The following is a 20,936-nucleotide window of genomic DNA, read 5'->3' as shown; positions in this document are numbered from 1 at the left end:
AAGTCCGATATTAAAGGCAGGATTAAAGCACCTGTCACTAGGCTTGATATTTGCTCCACAACCCCTAGTCTCAGTTATACGTTCTCCATCTCTATGCTAGAGCTTTATTAATAAAGGAAAATAAATGAAACAAGCTAAAATACATGGCTAAATATGCTGTCATTCCAAACTGGTTAAAGTTGTATTAAATGCTTTCTGCAGTCCATAGCCTTAGCTTATGGTCCTGCTATTACTACAAACATGATATACCTGAGCAAGCCCTTGTGATGGAATCCATAAATATGTGCAGTAATTTGCAGTGGTTCTCACACTGCAGGCCACACAGTCCTACTATGGAGTTTTTCAGCTCAACCCTTTTGACAGGTATATTACACGCAATAAGACACCGATTTTATCATATTAAAGTATGCACTTGAGACTTCACTTACACTTCAAATCTGCTACATTAAATGGTAGCACACCAATTTTTTTATATAGCAAAATAATAAACCTAGCTGGATGGGCTTCTTCCTCTGTACCTACAATGCCGTAGGCCTCTCTAAGGTTTGTCCCCATGGGTGTTTCCTTTTTCCTTTAAATAGTAGTAGTATTTTTTTCACTTAAAAACAGTGCTCATGCTTAACATGTTTTATGCTTGCATTAACTTTTTTTGGAAGCTGAAGGCATATTTAAAGAATAGTACATTGTACATTTTTCTTTCACATCCCACTGACTGATGGGGAAACCATGTTAGGGGTGTACCAACATCTGTAAAGTGCTGGACAAATGAAACTGAGAAGTGGACAAGATCTTAGAAGAAGGTTACACACACACCAACATAAAATTCTGCATTTAAGATGTATTTCTAACTAAAGCTAAGGACATATAAACAGATGTAAAAAATAAAAATCAACGTAGCAGAATATACATATCTGCACATATCTAGCGTTGTTATTCATTATCTTGAGCGATTCTTATTCCATTCTAGTGCCTGACACGCATCAATGCAACTGAAAACACACATTTTCCCTAATGGGAGCACTTTGTAAATGCAATGAAGTGCGGTTAAGAAGGGGTTACATATGTGTTTCCACACTTTCTATTCTGTTGCAAGTGTGCCGACATACATAAACACAATGCAGTTAATAAAAATGCTTTGAAAACACCAGTGTGTACAAACTCTTAATGATTCCAGTGATTATATTGAACAGGTAAACTACATTCTGAACGTCTCAAGGTGTTGGGAACAGTGGTTCACACATAAAATGCAAATTTACACCACTGCATTCAAAAGATGTGACTGGAAGAATAGTCAATAAATGTGTGATACAATTTCAAAATATGTACTTCAGAACTTGGCTAAGACAGCTTATGTTCTTAATGTAGTTCAAAATGCAGCAAGAGATATCTGCATAACCCAGGAAAGCATGAATATCACTGCAGAAAACATTTTCTTGAGTCAATGTGAATTGTCAGTTGTGAGCAGTAAAGCTATTACCATGCAGAAGGGGTATGATTAATTAGAAAGCTATTCTAAAATGTACACACTAGAGGCAGCCATCTTGCGGCCTAAACCCAATATTTACAAATCAATAGGAACCAGTAACATGACTGAACCATTAAATAGTAAGTGTGTCAGTGATGTCACAGGTTCCCACTGAATTGATAAGGTGTGCTCTGATGAACATTTGAAAAACGCAGTCACAACAAATGGTCTGTCCTGGGCAGGCATCTTCATAAAAGCATGATGGCACAGCTGAATCAACTATCAGACTCACTGCAAAGTTATCTATTATTGCCAAGCCCTATAAATGCTTTAACCACTGTGTGATCAATAAGTGCAAGCAGATTGCTTTTTACATATTTAACAAGATGTTGGCCAGCCACCAAGCCGACATTGTCATTAGCTTAAGCAATTTAGTTTAAGCAGAATTAAGATCAGCAATATTACTGCCTGAAAAATGTTTACATGACTTGCAAGTCGTAATCTCTAGTAACATCCATCAAGTCTATTCTGGTCGATTACCTTTCTAATCACCGTGCATAAATACACAGTATCGTATAATATAGTTATCTAAGCCCACCAAGGGAAGACAGACTTTTTCAGCACACTGGTTTTACCTTCCTACTCCACTACAGAGAGCTGGCAACTCTGCCCACATCTTCAGGACAGTGTGCTGATGGTGTCCAATACAGTTTAGACTGAATTAGTGACATCACTGGCTATGCCCCTTGTATGGACCAACCCATTCACGCTGCATTTCTACAAATCTGACAGTGAGTGTGCCTTCTCTGTTAGAGAAGTACCTCTATCAATATTCCTGCTGAGAGGAGCGAATATACATAATGGACAAAGTCAAATATAAGCCCTAATTATTTCATGTACATTTAGCTCTGCAATGCACAACTTTTCATATATATATATATATATATATATATATATATATATATATATATATATATATATATATATATATATATATATATATATATTAATGGAAAAAAAGGGATATGCTCTTCAAGAACTTTTTCTAAGATCAATTGGTGATTTGCCAATAAACATTTCCATAATTGTAAAGGGCTTTAACTTTAAGCACAAGTTTAAGAAAGTGAAGTTAGTCCTTCAGCTGCCTATAATTCAGGGAAGGATGTAGTGAAAATTTTAGCAAACTTTTACTTTACCATAACTACAGTGGAAAGTCAGAACACTGAACAAAATATTTTCTTCATGCTCCTTAAATGAATTTGAATGTTCTGTGTTGTGGTCCTTTAAGCCAACATTGAATAGATACAGAATACGGCCATGGGAAAACGCATGCGACAAAGGAATTGACATTTTCTTCCACGTGAAGGATGGTGTGAAAAGAAAGTATTTGTTTCAAACATAAAACCGTACAGACTTGCAGAATTGTCAATAGTGGGAGATTTTTAAATCGCTTGTACCTTAGGTTTAGTGGTGAAGTTATTTAATGACAAAAATTGTCTTTTACTTTAGAGTATTTGAATAAGTTTATGTCTGTATGTAAGGACGTTAAAAAAGTATAGAACAGACAAATCAATTGTTGAAATGTAATATAACTGTGGAAATATTGTTTTTCTTCTATTGCAAGTATTTCATTTCTAATAGTAAAGACACTGCAATGGCTCACTTGAGTTTATTTGCAGTGAACAGACCAGACGAATGCCACATTCAACCACAAAAGCAAAGTGGGTAAGGGCACATTGGAAGCAATAGTTTCCATCCCCATAGAACATTCACTTACCGCCTGTGGGTAACTGGCCTAAATGGTAATTGCCTCTATTGCAAAAGTCTACAGCATTGTTGGAATAAACACGAAAGGGTCGAAAAAAAGCAGTTGTGGCTGTCTGATAATTTCTACTGAAATGAATAAGAAGGGGTGGAAGATACGACTGCTGACACCACTATAACTAGATTATTACAGCGGCTAAAATATCCAGGTAAGACGGCATATACAATATATGCTGCTTCTACCAGAAGAAAGCAGCCAAGTTAAAAGAATGTATTCCCCCCCCCCCCCCCCAATTCATTAAGTCAGGTAATAAACAAGATACACATTTCTTATTAAAAGTGAAAGTTAAATAGTGTTTTGGTCAAAGCTGTCTGCCAACCTACTAACTCCTTTGCACCTTAGGAGAAGTAGAACAAACTTACTTGCAGTAGAAAAACTTCAAACACAGTTGTGACTTATCCATGTATAAAAAGATAAATGTTGCAATTAGAATAACAAGAAAATCCCATACTTTTTTGCTGGGGCCGTCTTTTGTAGATTCCACATCTTTAGTGTATGATCTTCCGATGCAGTTATAAGGACTGGCTCTGTTGGGTGGAACGTAAGGCCGCGAATTCCATCAAAGTGGCTCCGAAGAGTGAATTTGGGATTCCATGTTTTCCTAAGTGCATCCTTATTGTTAGCAATCTGTGAAGGCAAGGGAAGCTGTTAAACCTCTATACATACATTTACAGGTGTAAAGCAAAGTACATAGTTACTGTATATTATTGAAATTGTAGCTCAGTCAGGAGGAAAGCAAAACTGCTTCTTAAACAGAACACCAAACACACACAATGATGTTGTCTACATTGAAGTGGTTACAATCTAAATATAATGTACATATAAAAAAAAAATATACTGGCAAAGTTTGAATGGGAATATTTAAAATCCAGAACGTTTTCAACACAAAGGATTTTCTGCACAAAAACTTACGTCATACGTCAAGGAGTCTGCCTCATTGGCCACTGTAAGCCCCGCCAACTCTCCTAGTCCGAGTTCGTTTTCTAATGCTTCATCAGCTCCCATTATGAAAGATTTTCCAGATGATGGTGGAAAAGTTAGTGCTTCAACTGGACAAAACAAAAATAAGTGATATAGTAATATAAACACGAACATCTATATGATTTCAGAGAAAATTAACATTGTATAATTGTGACCTACATTAACAAATTGATCAATGACTGGGTTTTCCTGATATTCTGATTTAAACATACAATAATGTTTTCAGTGCATAACTGTGTGCAATTTGTAACCAATAGATCTCTTAACAAGCAACACATACTTTAGCTCTTATTATTTTAACCGACTGATAAACTATGTCACAAACTGCAATTTACTCCAATATATTGCCAGACTGGATCCCTGTTGCAAACATGCGATTATTAGCCCTTCAATCATGACAGTGTGTACATAACTGAATCCAGTGTTCATAGCACTGGGTGCTTCAACATTTTAAAGGTGAAAACCTTGGACATCACTATGTGATGTCAGATTATATAATGGATGGTAAGCTCAGACATATGCATTGGATACCTAATTAAGGCCCAACGGCCATATAACAAAGCAGTAAACTGTCCCAAAAACAAAACAAAAACACAACTTTAAAGCAAGGTCCCATTTTTAAAAGCTTAAAATGCATTTGTTTGCTTTACCCCACAACCAAGATATGATGAATAGAATCTCCTCCTAAACCTTGCTGCTAATATCACACTGACTGACTGTTCCTGAGCAATTATATTAAAGCAGTGGGACCGTCAATGAAGTTTGAAGCTTGGCAGAGCTAAGAAACCTCTATAAAAAGGTCATTCTAAGGTGGTAATGAGAAAGGCTCATTATATTGCAGCAAACAGTTAATTAATGTCATTTAAAACGGATATATAATACATGTATGCAGAATGTGCTAAAACAGGGAAGCCTTTACCAAAATTATGTGTGAATTAGCTTTGCAATCAATCCCATCAATAATGTACTATCATATAATTACTTTGCTGGCATCTTCACATTAAGCAGCTTACTGACCTTATAAATTACAGGTGAGCAATACAATACGTTTGGAAACAGAGGTACACATAGACCCACCCTGAATTGTTTGTATTCTTATGCTTTGGGTCCTGACCCATAGGTTAACAACTGCTATGCTTGAATAGAAACGTACAAAATTCCTTAAATGTGTCCTTTACGGTACAAAAGAAAATTTGCCAAGATGCTCGTCACAATCTGCAACCTATCAAACCATTAGCACATAAACTACGAGGGAATGCTGATTTAAGGATTTCTTCAAACAGCTCAATTTGAAGATGCCACAATATACTGACAGCCACAACAAAGGTGGCAGATGCATGGATAAGATTAGAAGAAAAAGAAAATGTATGGAAAGTTGTTGCTTAGTAACCAGTTTCCTGTAAGATGCACAAGTGTGGAGGAGTCATCAGATGAGTCATGAGAACAGATTTGCTGCAGGCACCAACATCCATACCTCCTACTATTCCAACCAGCCAAGCCAGCAATAAAACAAAGGACCAATTATCTACAGTGCTTTGTATGTTTCTATTAAAGCGAATGCTAGATATGTCGCTGAAATCAACCAGCAAGCCAAAAGTCTAATGTATCAACGTAAGAAAATGTCACCTTTATAGCTAGCTAGGACATGGACACTTATTCCACATAGCAAACAATATTGCTTTGAAGTTTAAAAAATAAAGCCTCTATCATCTCTGTACCATTATAGAAGAAAGGAAATATGAATATACTGCTAATAGGAATAGATAAATATGGTGTTTCTAACAAAAGAATTTTAATTATTTAACACCAGAACACAAACCAATATACATTTGTCCGAGTTCAGCATCTGACTGCAACAGTGTGCTTTTATATAGTCACAGAACTCCAGGCTGACACTAATATATAACATCATATACAGACACCACAGAAAGTGGGAGGTTGTCACCTTATGTCCATAAAATATCACATTATCCAAGCTGTGCACTGGTAGACCTGAACAGCAAAGAGTTTATGGCAGATCTCCTTTATATGCAGCTACTTATTAAAAAATGATAGCGGCAACATAATGTAAAATGAAACATAGACCAAATGGTCTTTGGCTGTTGTGTCATTTCTTATAAATAAAAAAGTTTAATAAGTGAATTATGCATTATATCATAAGTGGTTTAATTTGCATCTGGTTTTAGGTTACAACAGTAATTAAGCTCTCGCCTTACGTTTTTGCTGAAACGGCTTTTAACTTTTTAAATCTTAATATCCTAATTAACCAGTTTCTGACCACATGCTGTATCAAAAACGGTGGCTTGTGGCTGCTCAAATCTCCACTTATGTTTTAAAAAGGCAGACAGAGGTTGTAGATTTCCCTACACAAACCCAAGGAGACCCATGTAATAAGTGGGACACTGCAAAAAAGATTCTTCCTCCTCTGCAAAACAACTAAAAATATCAGCAAGTCTGAAACTTATACAATACATACATCATTTTATCCTAAAATATATTTTGCACATATAATCACTTCTTTATCTTCAACTCTTATTACAGAAATAGGCAAGAGGTGGACAACAACTGACAATTGCAGAGCAGAACCTGATTCACACTGAGCAGCTACTGAATACAATCTGTGCAGCTGGGATAACATTACCAGAGCATTAGGGGTCTGTAAATACAGTAAGTACCGGTAAATAAACGTGCAAAATGCTTCCTAGAGATTTAAACAATCACTGTTGAAGGTCAGTGGACATGTCGGATATTTAAACATTTTTTACAATGATGCAAAGTCCTCTTCTATTCATTGAGAGAAAATAGGTGTATCTAAAGCACCGCTGTCAAACTTGACATTCAATTCTCCCTATTCTCACTGCACAAAGCACCAGATCTGTATGCCTGCTTTGTAAAGCAGTTTGTATTGAGCTCGGGCTGAGTGATATAAATGACCAGAAAGCCCCTTAACCAAAAATGTATTGTGCTATAAAACTCAGTTCTGATAGTCCTTGGCCCAAGGCTGGCCTCACACAATAAAACCAATTCTACTGCACCAATACGCAGGAGCTCACCTTCATCCGTACGGTTTATTTCCTGTTCGCTGAGTCGTGAGCTTACGGGTCTTGAGGATGACACCACAGAGGGCTGTAATGACGGCAGTTCATCAACATCTCGAAGGTTTGCCAGCATATCTTGGAGCTTCGATCTGTTTGGCCCTAACCACAACAAAAAAAAAATGGAAAACAGGGAGCATAACCTATTTAAATGCATATATCAAAGTACATTCTCAGCTCACCATTATTATCACGGCAGCTAGTGTCAATTCAAATTGGAGTATAGCTGTACAAAATATTTTATCTTGTGCTGGGTTTTAAATAAAATTAAGCTGTTATAAAGTCACAAGAACAGAATTCATATAGCACTTAAAAAAAAAAAATTCAGAGAAACAACAGCAAAAGTCAACGCACTTTCATGTAATAAACACAAGATAAAGGCAGCCAATCTGAATAAAGGCAGAGTGATTTTTTTTCCCCACACAGTGACTATGCCTTTGCACGGATATCTGCACTTACCTGAGCTTTTCTCCAACATGCTCCCACATCCCTGTTTTGATTGTTTTATGTGGGACACAGGCTGAGGCATGTCTTCAGAAGTTTTTCCTGTTATAAGTTTAGGGACAAAAGGTTCTTTAAGAAATGGAAAGGTCTATCCATTGATCCATGGCATTTCCTAGATCAGTAAAATGTGCTCTGCTTTAACAAGAGGTTTATTTATGTCATTTTGCTATCAATACATTTCATGGCTTAACCATCACGACGGGGTATACACATGTTTTTATTTACAGATTTAGGAAATGTACAAAGTAAGAGAGAAGCAGCATGGACGGTCAAGGCTGAACTTCAAGAGTATGGTTTTGTCTAGAAGTATCAGGGGACGAAGCCCATAATGTATGAATGTGGGGAATGGTGCAAGACTTCTTATGTGCCGACCCACAGATGCAGCAGTATGAATAACTCATGCAGAGCTCTAGATATGCAGCAGACAAGGTTTACCAGAAGAAACAGTCCAGTAAAATCATTAGGATTGTATGCAATAAATGCTTGGAATGATTGCATGTACAATGCATTAAAAGGGACAAATATAGTTTTGATCATCACAATTTACAAGTCTAGTGTCAAAATTCTGCTAACCGGAAGAAGAGATCCAATATTAAAAGCAATTCAGAATAAAAGAAATAGGTTGACAAGCTATAAGCAAGAATCTGGTAATCTAAATGAAAGAAATACACATTGGCAGAGCTAGTAGAATTAGCAGGACTGGATAAGGCTATGAATATTGTCTCCCCTCCAGCAATATGAATTCCCTGTGGACTGTCCATATGGATTTTTCTTCTAGTACCTGGCTCAGAAACGTACTGAAACACACAAATGTAACTTAGGGCTCTTTCTGTGTTTTGGACAGGGTGGTTGGTATCTCACGACTTGGCCAATGTTACCATTTTTTGAAATGTGCAAATCTGCCTAATTTACATTTGGGGGGGTGGGGATGGCGGGTGTATTTCTTTTAACAAAATATTGAAAAAGGGAAATCATTAAAAACATGCACTGTTTATACAATCTGTGCAACATGAAAACAATGCTTAGTTCATACATTGAAATTGTAGAAGATATATAGTTATTTAAAAATAAAATCTTGAACAGCACTTTTAAAGCTATATTTGGGTCATTTGTTTTACAGTTTCAATGAAAAGAATAAAAAGTTTGACAAGTCTAAAATAAACAAATGGCAGCACCCTGTGTGTACAGCACCCTTTAAATAAGTTCTCTTCATACCTTAGCTGTGTGTTAACAACATGAAAATATTATTTGGATGAATAAGTAAAAAAAAAAAAAGAGCGATGGGAACCCTGCTCCCAGTACTAACAGACTCATTATAAACTAATAGCTAAAATGCCTGCTACTATTAAATACAGATGACAATGCTGAAGGGCTGACGCAGACCTCCCAGGCTTCCCTCTACCAACTGAATCACCAGACAAGGGTATAGGGACCACTTTAAAAGTACTTTTATAAAGTGTCAGACAGTGGTAGGAGGTTAAGTAATGAAATGTTGTAGTTTTGCAGTAGTTTTACAAATATATATTTTATTAAGTCTCCAAACATCTTATGCAACATAGTGCTCCTTCGGTTAACCCAAAAGCCAGATTTCTATGATTACACTTAATGCCTGATCCATGAAATGAGGATTGCATCATGATTTCCCAACTGTGAGCTGCCCAATTGTCTGGTATGGTATATGTATTTGTACTATTTAAATAAGGAAATTTAAAGGTATATTGGGCAAGATACTGTGAGTCCATAGTCTACAAAAATACTGCACATACAGCGATGAGAATTTTTAATGAGAAGTTATACTCCTTAACTGTTATGCTACTGACAGGGGGCAAAATGTTTCTAAATTGTGTTTATTAGTGATAAGCAGTGAAGTATTTCCCAATTTATAGATTTTTATTTTGTTTTTATAACCAGAGCAGCAAGTCCTGAAAGACAACTAGAAGTCAAGAACTCAGGAGTTACTCATGTGTGCTTTCAAATAATGAAAACATTGACTAATAATGGTCCTTGAACCACTGAAAAACCTAGCAGCCATGTATGCCATCAGCATTCAGGGATTTCTTGGTTGCATAGTTTGATTCCCCATTATGATAAATCTTGAAAATATTTTACCTTTAGTAATTCTAGAAACACAAACACCTCAGTGATAAAATAAAGGTTGCTGATGCACTTACTAGTGATTTTACGCTTCTCCACCCTCCATTTTCATGGATAATAAATTATAGGTTAACTAATTTTTGTTTGCATAATTTTTAGCCCAATGAGGCTTCATAAAGACATTTAAGTACAATATTTATGGCTGTATTTCTTGTTCCACTTTGTGAACTATTAAATAAAGTTTATTAACTGAATAGAGAAATCAGCAATAAATATTTTTCGGAGACAGTGGAGGACCTTAATAGACCAGATGAAAAATGCTTGAAGCACAAATGCAAAAGACACACCAGATCTATAATAAACTGGTAGGACAACAGCAAATGTAAAAATATGGACATGGTTATAAGTGTGACTTGCTGCTTAATTTATGTTTGCGATTCAACTTTTTCCCTCTATGAAATCGAAGGAGTAAAATATTGGTTATTAATTACTTTTTTGGGGGGGGGGGGGGGGGGAAAGGCATAATGCATTCTGTTATTTGTAACAAATGCATGTGCAAAATGTTTTATATAAAAGTCTATTTTGTTGCTTGAACAGATTGTATTTTACCTATACCTTTAGGTGTTCCTATTTGGCATATAACAGACCTTTTAATTGTAAAAACATGACCACAAACGCACTGCATTTTCTGGAGGGAGTCAGAAAACGGTCACCAATCACAAAAAAATAACCTCGTTGTTGACCAGGTCAGATAAGAAACCCCCTTTGTATTAACTGTATATACAGTAGGGGTCACCCATTGGTGTACATTACCTATTCAGCATACATTAACAGCAACATGTACACAAGGCAACTGAAACAAGGTAAGTTACAAATGTGCACCCAACAGTAGTTCAGTATGATGCAATGTAATGCTTGGGACTGGATGATCAGACACATTTATTGGGCATTATCGCCTGTGCTTCTGCTCAGCATGAAGAATGCAATGGTCTCAAATTAAAATGCATACTCAATGCACAGCATAAAAATAAAAACTACACTTTCCTTTTCCTGGGCAGAAAGAGCTCAACTATAAAATGTTAAATTGTATACTTTTTTTTTTTTCTTTTAGAAGAATTGATAGAAAGGCACTGGTCTGTAACATATTAATAAGCTGTGAGCATGTGAATTACTATTTCTTAAGTCATGTGTACCAACACAAATATAAAATAGGATATACAGAAAGACAGAAAAGGCTCCACTTTTCTCAGCTTCACTAAATACTGTCTTTACAAACGCACCCTCTGAACCCATTACGCAACTAGCAGAAAAAATGGTTTATAGAATTGATTTAATATTTACTAGTGGAGGATCACCATTACTAATCCAGCTTGTGAAAACAAATTCACACGTTTACTAATAATTAGGTGGAAACCAAAATAAAGTTCTAAAATTTGAAACCATTTTATTGTAAGAAAAACAAAACACTACTCTCCAAGCAGTTGGATGCTTGAAACAAAACATAATTTATAGCTTTTAAATGGAACTAAATCCAAATATGGAAGGCATCCTCAGCGTGATTAATGTTAACTACCTTAGCAGGTCAATAGGCTCAGGATAAGTTTAGTGAGCTGCCATAATGATCTTAACCATATCTCACTGCATCTACTATACAATGTACTTCCATTGAGATCAATGTAAATGTTCAACTGCATAGAAGAGTGTTTCTAACAAGAGTCCAAAAAACACAATGCGGTGAAACTAAAACACGCATAAAAACTCCATTGTGTAAGGTCTTATTTAGTATAATGGCTTATGTTCTTATTCATTTACGTGCTTAAATTTTTAAACGCAGAAATCAAACACCAGTGTGTAGATCATCAAATCATGAGAGACTAATAGATTTGGCATGACACCTACTAGTAGCTAACAATGGACCTCCAGGCTATCAAGGGAAGGAGCCACAAACATATGGCTGCATCTTTACTCTGTAAACCGCTAATAACCAATGAACATTTAACCTATACTGGAACTTAAGACTTTTTTTTTTTTTTTTTTTTTAAAATTTACGTGTAGTTCCACTTTAAAGAAAGCAATACTGGCCTATGTGGCTCATCATTCGACTATGGCAGTACTAGAGATAAGACAGTAGATTTTTACACCAAGCACTATAATCATATTGCCAGTATTGACATAATTTGTCTAATAGGTAATAGAGCTCCAATGCCCGTTAAAAGGTGAACAGCAGGAAAAAGAGGAGGAGCAGCAAAGTAAAAGAGTAAGTGGTTGAGGAAAACATTGAAAGAAAAATAACGAAAAATAGCTTTGGAGGGAAGGTAGGATATGAAAGAGGTGGGATTGATGATTTTGAAGTGCAATGTTTTCCACTTACTCTTCACCCCTTTTTTCCCCTTGCGCTCCTTTTTGTATTGTTCCTTGAGTTTGGTTATTACTCCCTGATCGACATTCCAGGATTCCGGTATGGGACACTGGTCTTCCTTTTCTAAACAGTGAAAGAAATCAAAACACATTCCTCTTCAATACAAATGGCTTCACCAATACTCTTGTCTGAAGGAGTCCTGCCATTTTAATTTTGCCCCTGCCCCCAAAAAGGAGGGGAGAGTGGTACACGTCACATATCCTATCCACAACTAATAGTAGTAACTGAAAGGGACCAACCTCTGAGAATACAGCGGAAAACATCAGTGTAAACAGCGGATTACATTGTGAAACCCTATACTTTCACACCTGTTACAACGTAGCTAGGGTCAGAATTAACACCTTACTGGGTTGTAAGGAACAAAATGACAAATTATAACATGCAAAAAAACATGTTTAACATAGTATTGGCTACAATAGTCCTAATAATCTCCATTCTATTCTAAATCTGTCAAAACTCTTGGCCAAAAATATTCACTGCTATACAAAATAAAATACCAAGTTTTCCTATGACTGTATGCTGAGTGCAGATCAGTGCATTAGCAAATAATCAAGGCCATGTGAATTTTTTGTTTAAAAAAAACAACCTTTATTAAGTTCATATACATTATATACTCAATAGGTTTTAGTTTGTTTGGACGGGATCCACTGAACTGTAAAGTGTGCAGATATTTTCGGTTTTCAATGCTCTGACTGTTACACATCAATAAAAGCATCTTTATTGCAAATCAGGACAAACATATAAACACGATGAAAGACTATAAAATGATTAAGTGATTTTCAAGAAAAGCATAAGCTGGAAATAGACAAGTAAAAGGTAACATCTTTCTATCGGGGCTTACATTCCTAAGAGCTCATGAGCTACAGACAGAACAAGCTCCACCCAAGGAAACAAGCAGTCAGTAACACAATGTTGCAGCAGTCCCCTGTATTTCCTCATTCCAATGATATCTTATTCTAGAGCAATAAAATTATTATTAGCTTCAAAGTGCAGTAAGAACAATGTCACATATTAATCAGCATATTCCAGCTTACTATAGATTTGCACCACAACTCTGCACTGAGCCAGGCACAGGGTGTTAATTCTCATTATAATTTTACATGAATGTGAAGTCTTAATGCTGCTGTACATAACCAGATCCAATTTCAGGACAGCTAGAATGAGCTTTAGGATTAAAGGCTACAACATTGGAAGAAGAAACCCCTCTCTCAATTGAATTGTGGGGGGGTCCATCCCCCTAGACTCTGATTATCACTTTTCCATATAAGGTTGCTAACATTTAATGCCCCAGCACCAAGTTACTACACTGGGACTTAGAAATACAATTACACCAACTGGGCTATCAGAGAGCACCGCTGCAGCCTACTCATATAACAGGAGATTTTGTGGAGGGATCCAAACAAAGTAGAAGAAAGGAGTACCTCACATTATAGGAGTAGGGAACAAAACAGGCCAAGCACTCCCTAGAGACCGGGTGCCAGGGTGTGTTTTAAGGCCCTGGGATAGGAGATGTTTATACAAACATTGGCAAAAATGTTGCATTTGTATTTAAACACACTCACTCTGCCCCTAAAAGATACCATTATAGGTGCTATAAACATCTGTTGGCACACTTTGAAGGATTATTGCGCATGCTCCTTTTATGCATCTCTTCTTTGAGTTCAAGCCAGCTACAGCAAGAATTATAAATGAACATATTAGTATCTTTAAAGGTACACCATTAGTTGCTTCCACATAGAAAAAAATATATAAAAGATTAATCAATCCATTAGGTGAAAATCTAAACAATTCATAGCCCCTAAAACACAAGGGATATTATTTCCTCAAATTGTATTTCAATTAGTGTAAAAAAAAAAAAAAAAAAAAAAATTACCGAAACTATCAAAGTAGCCCAAAAAAACTGGGATTTTATTAGCTGATAACATAAGCAATACAATGTCCTCTTGATGTAAATCAAACACTCTCTCTTCCATGACTGCATTATTGGGACGACCTATGTTTATATACTGAGCTATTGGCTGCAAAGTATACTCTGGCACCTGCAGTCAGAATGCAATAAATGGCCCTTTTAATAGAGAAGTGATGTAAAGAGCAACAACTAGCGTAACCTAGATAAGTGTAGCGGTCACAGCAGCCACATAGTAGCAGCAGACCAGGACCAATAGAGAAATAGGCAAATTGCACCATCACAAAGTAATTTCATTCAATTTGAGAAAACAAACACAGCCTTACCCCATTCAGTGCCATCACCAGCACTTCTAGATTCCCCCCCATCAGTATCATCCGAGACCAAAAAGTCAAACTCTTTCAAAGCCTCTTCTGTGTCCCGATCTTCATTGGGATCAGGCATGACTCTTCTTCTCACAATCTAAAAGAAAAAAACAAAAACAAAAAAATACATTAAACCAAATTTTCAAACATAGTACCAATATAGCTTAAGAAACAATTGCAATATTAATTAGACCCAATGTTTAACATGAGCTCAGTGTAATTTTTGTAGGTTACAATCTCAAACCCTGTGAAAGAACAAGTTTAGGCTGCAAGGAATTCATGGCATCCTTTCCTTTGCAAGTACAAACATACACAAATACCCCCCCCCAAAAAACCAAAACAAAACCTGTATGTACAGCGATTGTCAATAATGCCCTTGTAATGTGTTAGATGTATAAACTACTTTTACATATTTCCATCTTTCGATGATATATGGAGAAATAAAAGTTATCATCCCAAAAAAAGTGTCTGCTTTTTTTTTATTATTGGGAATTCCAGTAGCAGTTTTCCAACTTTTGTATAGCAGTTCTAGTGTGGGAAAGGCAGCTCACACTATGTGTACTGGGTGTGCCAGTAAGTCACAATGCACCTAGCTCACTGCAAACATCCATCCAGTAGCAGCACCTGTCTTGTGACATCATCTCCTTGCTGCCTAGAGTATGATATAGTTTCACCTTATGATTGAATCCTGAAACATCTGCAGAGCAGGTAACAAAATAGAAGTGAAATGAGGCATATGCCTGACAGTACAACACTGCACAGCAGTGTCTGCTACCTGGCAGCAACACAATATTACACCACAAGAGGGAAACATCACTGGAACTTATAAATTAGTGTTCCCATCTCGTATTAGCAAATATATATCTTGGGACCTTAGACACTTTGGAAGCCACTTGTATGTAAGTGGTATAATGCAATATTTTTATCTACCTATGTATGGTTTAATAAGAAAAATAAAGTTATTTTGGCTTCGGTGTAAACAGGTTTCTAAAAACATCAGCTGACATTACACCATTGGTCGTTTTTTATTTGTTTTTTGTTTTTTACAACAGAGTGTTAGAACTGAACTTCAAACATAGAGTACTGGTGATGTTAATTTTATGAAAGGAATATCCAAAAACCCTCAATTTAATCTGTAAATTAAATCAGTATTGTGTTTTCCTTCAACTACTGGCTTTTTCTCTACACCCTCACATTATATTATTTAAATCAGCCACTAAGGTGCTGCACTTTTCCCAGTTATATTGCTTTGCAGTTTTGTTTGTGATGTTTTTGCTAGTTTAGAAGGGCGTGACTTGGTATTCAATGGCCTGTGCACATTTTGTTCACATTAACAATATTCATGAACGCTTACCGTTGCAGCATCTATTATAGTTTTATCTCTTCCCTCATTATCTTCATCATCCTCTTCATCACTAAACTCTGCAGCAGCATTCTCCAGAAATTTAAATGTTTCCAGTACAGAGGCTGAGTCCGTCATATCTGGCTTCCTATTGTCAAATGAGAAAACACTGTCCTAAATTGGTTGCATATTAATTTAATAAAGGTACAGATGTGATCAACCAGAGCAAACATATCAACATTCAAATATTTTCTGCAAATATCGAATCTTGGAATGAACATCTCAAATGAAAAGTAGCCTAAAAGCCAGTATTGGTCGTCAGCTCATGTCGCTGTGCCCTAATTGACATCATACTACATTGTTAAACAAGCTTCTTCCGGAAATGGTGTATGTTGTGTGTGACAGGACCAGAAGGAGCACAGGGGGTGGGGAATGCAATATAAGGCATTTAGCAAGATTGTTTGGGGCTTTTTCCCTTTAAGATAATCTATTCAGTGAAACGGGACTTTCCTACTCTTTTCAGAGACAAGACGATGTCAAATAAAATGTTAATTACGGCTTCCTCACATATACTTCTACCTAGCATTGCTTGCTTCCCACATTTATCTTCACAACTCGTTTCAGTTAAAGAATAAAGTAATATGACGGCAAGTAAGCTGGATGGAACAGATATTAGGCTGTCAGTAGTAAGCTAGGAAGAATAAAATGCATTTTGGAACATTTGATTAACAACTTAATGTGGTAATTTATACCTAGCAAGCAAAAACAATTATATACTGTACATGTATATATTCGTATTCATTTTCTTGCAGGACATTGAACACTTTGAATAATGACCACCTATATACTTGCAGGGAGTTTATCTGTGGGCAATATAGGAGATATCTAATGAGTAATTATCTTTCTTTAAATATTAGATGTTCCAGCTATACATAACAATTCTAGCCCCCTCCCCCCCCCCCCCCCACATTAAAAGTCTGATCATTAGAAAGGGAGGGAATTTACCACAGGGGTTAAAGTGGAAAACCCTTTACAGTTGTGCAAAAAAACAAAATATAGTTAGATTGACTTTTAGTTATGTACATTGCATAACAGGCATTCGCTTGTTAGCAATTGTGTCACAAATGAGATTACCATTATACACATTTAGTATAATAACCAATTCCAAATACTCATTTTAAATTGAATTGACTTAATCCACTAACAATACTTAAACTTGCTGGACCATGTACAAATCAAAACAAAATAGCTTTATAAGCAATTTGAACATAAGAGGATAATCATGTGGCCTAACTGGTCTGCCCAACATGTCACCAAACGTGTAATTATTACAGTTTATAGACTTAATGCATCCTTGGACAAACCTGTAAAAATCAGTACAAAATAATATGTAAGGATAGTATGAAGTACTAGCATTATATACCTGTAAATTAAAACTCAATGTAATCAATGAAAACAGCTCTAACTACAAAGAATTCCTATAAAAGACCAGAATGTGTTAAAGCCACTTTCTGAATGAGATTTTAAATGAGACAGACATTGCATGAAGTTTTAATAAACAAATCACAGAATGTTTTAAAACACCGAAAAACACAGCTGATCTCTGTACAGTTTTACCATATTTGGTGCAAGAAACTTGGCGCAACCTGCAGTACTTAAAGTGAAACCGCATAGTAAAAGTGTATGGAACACTCATGTTTACTATGTGGTTTTACTATGTGCTCTCCCTGTGTGCGCCGCCTCCCCATTAATTTCCTAACTAGCCACAGCGTAATAAGTGCTGTCCGCATGCTAAGGCAGATACCAGCACCAGGCTAGACTCTCTGGGCCAGATCACATTAACAGGGAAACCCTGAGCATGGGGGCAACCACAATCATAATGGGAATCAGCACCAACCTGTACCTTTGTGGGAAGAGGGCCACTCAAAATACCCCACTGCCTGCCAGAAACACTACCAGCTTCTGCTTTGGAGGAGGTGGGGGAAGGGGACTGCCAATCTTTTAGTTTATTTAACATTTACAGTGGTTCCAGCCAACAGCTTGGTCCAGGGAAGAAACCTCCAGTTGAAGTCGTTTGGATGCAATCTGTGATATATACATATTTGTGCAACTTAATTATTGATCACCTCATCTCAGTGTTTTGGGAAATAACAATTTCCAGCACAGCTCACAGTGTAGTGAATTAACATCGACAATTTACTCATTGCGAGCTGTGGGAAATGTAAAAAGTGCTTTTTGACCTATGCACACTTCACACAGAGCGGTTGGGTTGTTGCAAAACTGGATTTTAATATGCTGCAGCCCAATTTGTATATAGGTTTGGGTGACAGAAAATAAAGAAATCCAGATTTGGAAGATTATAAACCATTGCCTGAAGGGGGTCACAAGTTGTGAAAAACATGGACACACATTGCTTGATGCTTATAGATTAAACTTCACTTTGATTGGAAATGTTTGATATATTATACTAGAGTTATAGCCAATTCCACACAGCACTGCAGTGTGCCCACTCTGTATTTTCATCAACACCACTTCACTCTTTGTATATACTTTTCACACAGAAATAATTCTAATTTATGCATTCATAGGAATCCGTTTGATCCCAGGGAGAAGTGAAAGTGAACTGTATGAGGTCTCCGAGACACACAGGATTACTCATACCCTCTACCCAAGCTCATTGCTCTAAAGCAGGCCTGACCAACCTGTGGCTCTCCAGGTGTTGTAAAACTACAAGTTCCAGCATGCCCTGTCAGCTACTGGCTAGCTACTAACTGGATAAGCATACTGGGGGTTGTGGTTTCACAACACCTGGAGAGCCACAGGTTGGCCAGGCCTGCTTTAAAGCACGATCTGCTGAAGTACACAAGAGAGCCAACAGTGCCCCAAGAGGTTATTTCTCCTGTGCAATGAGTACATCAACAGGCATCTGCAGAGTGTGCTGGGGACTGGCCCAATATGGTTATTCGTAAAGCAGCATCATTATATCATGGGACAAAGAGAACAGACAATAAAATTATGGAAATATGCCACTGTGCATAGTCCAGTAATACCACAATATTACTATATGACCCATAATACTTACCAGCCATACTGAAAAAACATACAGAGTTGATTGCTGCTTTTGACAGCTATCAGCAGGAAGAAATGTAAAACAGGGCTGAGCAATCCTGCTGAACAGCTCATAGACAGATGCCACTGCTTAATTTTGCTCACTTCTTTCATTCCCCTGCAAATGGCAGCCAAAACCAGCAACATCCGTAATGCAACACAAACAGTTTTCCAGTGCAGGATTTTCTAAATTTTCAGAAAAAAAACTTTCCCCACCCACTATCCGTTATGCAGCAAGAGACTACTGGGAAAGCTGCAAATGCTCCTTTCTGAACAAAATGTGGTAAAACATTAGCCTGTTACTTCATATCCCAATTATTTACCCCCGAGAACACAAACAGCGGTTAGACACAATAGAAAGATTGAATAGTTTCCCAGGTGCAGCAAGGAATATCAACTAAAAGGAACATTCAGCAGAAAAATTAAGAAAATTGTGAATAAAAAATGTAAATCATCTAATTAGAGATAGGTGTTATCCCTGTAAAGGCGTAATAGCATATTTAACTACCTATATATTTCCTTTGAGACTCAAACTTTGGTGACATGTCTCGTTATAGAAAACTCCAACTTTGTATTCTTACTGCTTTCAAAGTTTAATTTGACCAGAGCAAAATAAAAATAAAACAAAATGAAAACCTACCCGATAACCAGTGGATTGGGAAGCTCAGTCTCTGTGCCATTAACCATGGAGTCCTGATTTGTATCTGTGAGTCTGTCTGAAGAATCAGCAGAAAGGCCTAGCAAGGCACGCACCCGCTTTGACTTCACCTCCAGTATTGTGTCTGTATAACCAACCTCTTGCAAATACCTACAGAAAAGTGACAGAGTTGATGTGGTCATCAATATAAATTTCAGTTCTCCACACAAAACTAAAAAATACCCACAATGAGCAGATAATATCCGAACAGCACGCCAATATCTATACAATGACACAGTGCAGTACTGTGCAGGGCAGTCATGCTAATAAATCATCTGCTACCAGCTGCAAGGCTTGTCTCTACCAGCCTCTACAGGCACTAAGAAAATGAAAGGAGTCACTGGTACAATTCTCTATTCATTACCAGGGATAAATGTAATGGGCACAGAAATCACAAGAAATACAGCTAGTGCCACTTAAGCAAATTGCAGTGGTAGAAAAAGTCTCTGCAAACCCAAAATAAAAAAAATCAGTGTAATATAATTAACCCTTCAGCTGTCACTTGAGATGTGCTGACGAGGAGTCACTTACTGCCGTAGTAACTGCCGGCTCTGTTTCCATATAAACTGGCTGTTCTGTGGTGGAGGCTGGATATCCATCTCATTTGTTTCATCTAACAGGAAAAGAACATGAATTATGAATGTGAGATTGCAGAATAAAAACAGTCACAAACAGGATTTTGTTTCCACTACTCAAATGAGCAGCGATCATAACAGAATAGCTAAATAAATCTAACTAACTTAAATATAGTGCCACGTCGGTTAAGCTACAATGCATTGCTGTTCAGTGTTCTCCCCAGCACCTATTTCCAGGGTGCTCCACCCGACTGTTTACTTGCCATCCGGCTCTTGGAGCCCAACAGAATCCTATTATAATAGAATAAACCTTTGTTTCTCCTATTAGAACAGGCACTATGTGAACACTACAGCCAACAGCGTGTGTTTGACCACCAGTCTGACCAGTCCTGGCAGGTGTGGGCAATAATTAAATAAATGATTACAACTGCCCCCACCCACTGCTTCTTAATGCCACCCGGCTGGCAACATTTGCTGGCGGAACACTGCTGGTCCTACAGCTATATTATACATAGGCTATACCAGACAAAAAAGGTGATGAAATAAAGTCAGTGAAGCTA

At 37.0% G+C, this 20,936-nt stretch overlaps 1 protein-coding gene across 3 annotated transcripts in view; it reads right to left on the bottom strand.

Annotated features, from left to right (window-relative positions):
• Positions 1 to 20,936, bottom strand: part of STRN (striatin) — a 71,313-nt gene that overhangs the window by 13,157 nt on the left and 37,220 nt on the right. The window contains exons 4-12 of one of the 3 annotated variants that reach the window (XM_075203607.1): positions 20,333 to 20,414; positions 19,745 to 19,912; positions 16,009 to 16,144; positions 14,616 to 14,751; positions 12,336 to 12,446; positions 7,826 to 7,912; positions 7,325 to 7,468; positions 4,203 to 4,339; positions 3,742 to 3,917 (exon numbers count right to left, since the gene is read on the bottom strand). In XM_075203607.1, coding sequence (XP_075059708.1) covers positions 3,742 to 3,917; positions 4,203 to 4,339; positions 7,325 to 7,468; positions 7,826 to 7,912; positions 12,336 to 12,446; positions 14,616 to 14,751; positions 16,009 to 16,144; positions 19,745 to 19,912; positions 20,333 to 20,414 — 1,177 coding nt within the window. The remainder of the gene's footprint in view (positions 1 to 3,741; positions 3,918 to 4,202; positions 4,340 to 7,324; positions 7,469 to 7,825; positions 7,913 to 12,335; positions 12,447 to 14,615; positions 14,752 to 16,008; positions 16,145 to 19,744; positions 19,913 to 20,332; positions 20,415 to 20,936) is intronic. The other 2 variants (XM_075203608.1, XM_075203610.1) reach the window with 2 other exon arrangements.

This window comes from Mixophyes fleayi, chromosome 3 (genome assembly GCF_038048845.1).
Source record: "Mixophyes fleayi isolate aMixFle1 chromosome 3, aMixFle1.hap1, whole genome shotgun sequence".
Lineage (NCBI taxonomy): Eukaryota > Metazoa > Chordata > Amphibia > Anura > Limnodynastidae > Mixophyes > Mixophyes fleayi.
This window is presented reverse-complemented; position numbering and strand designations above follow the sequence as displayed.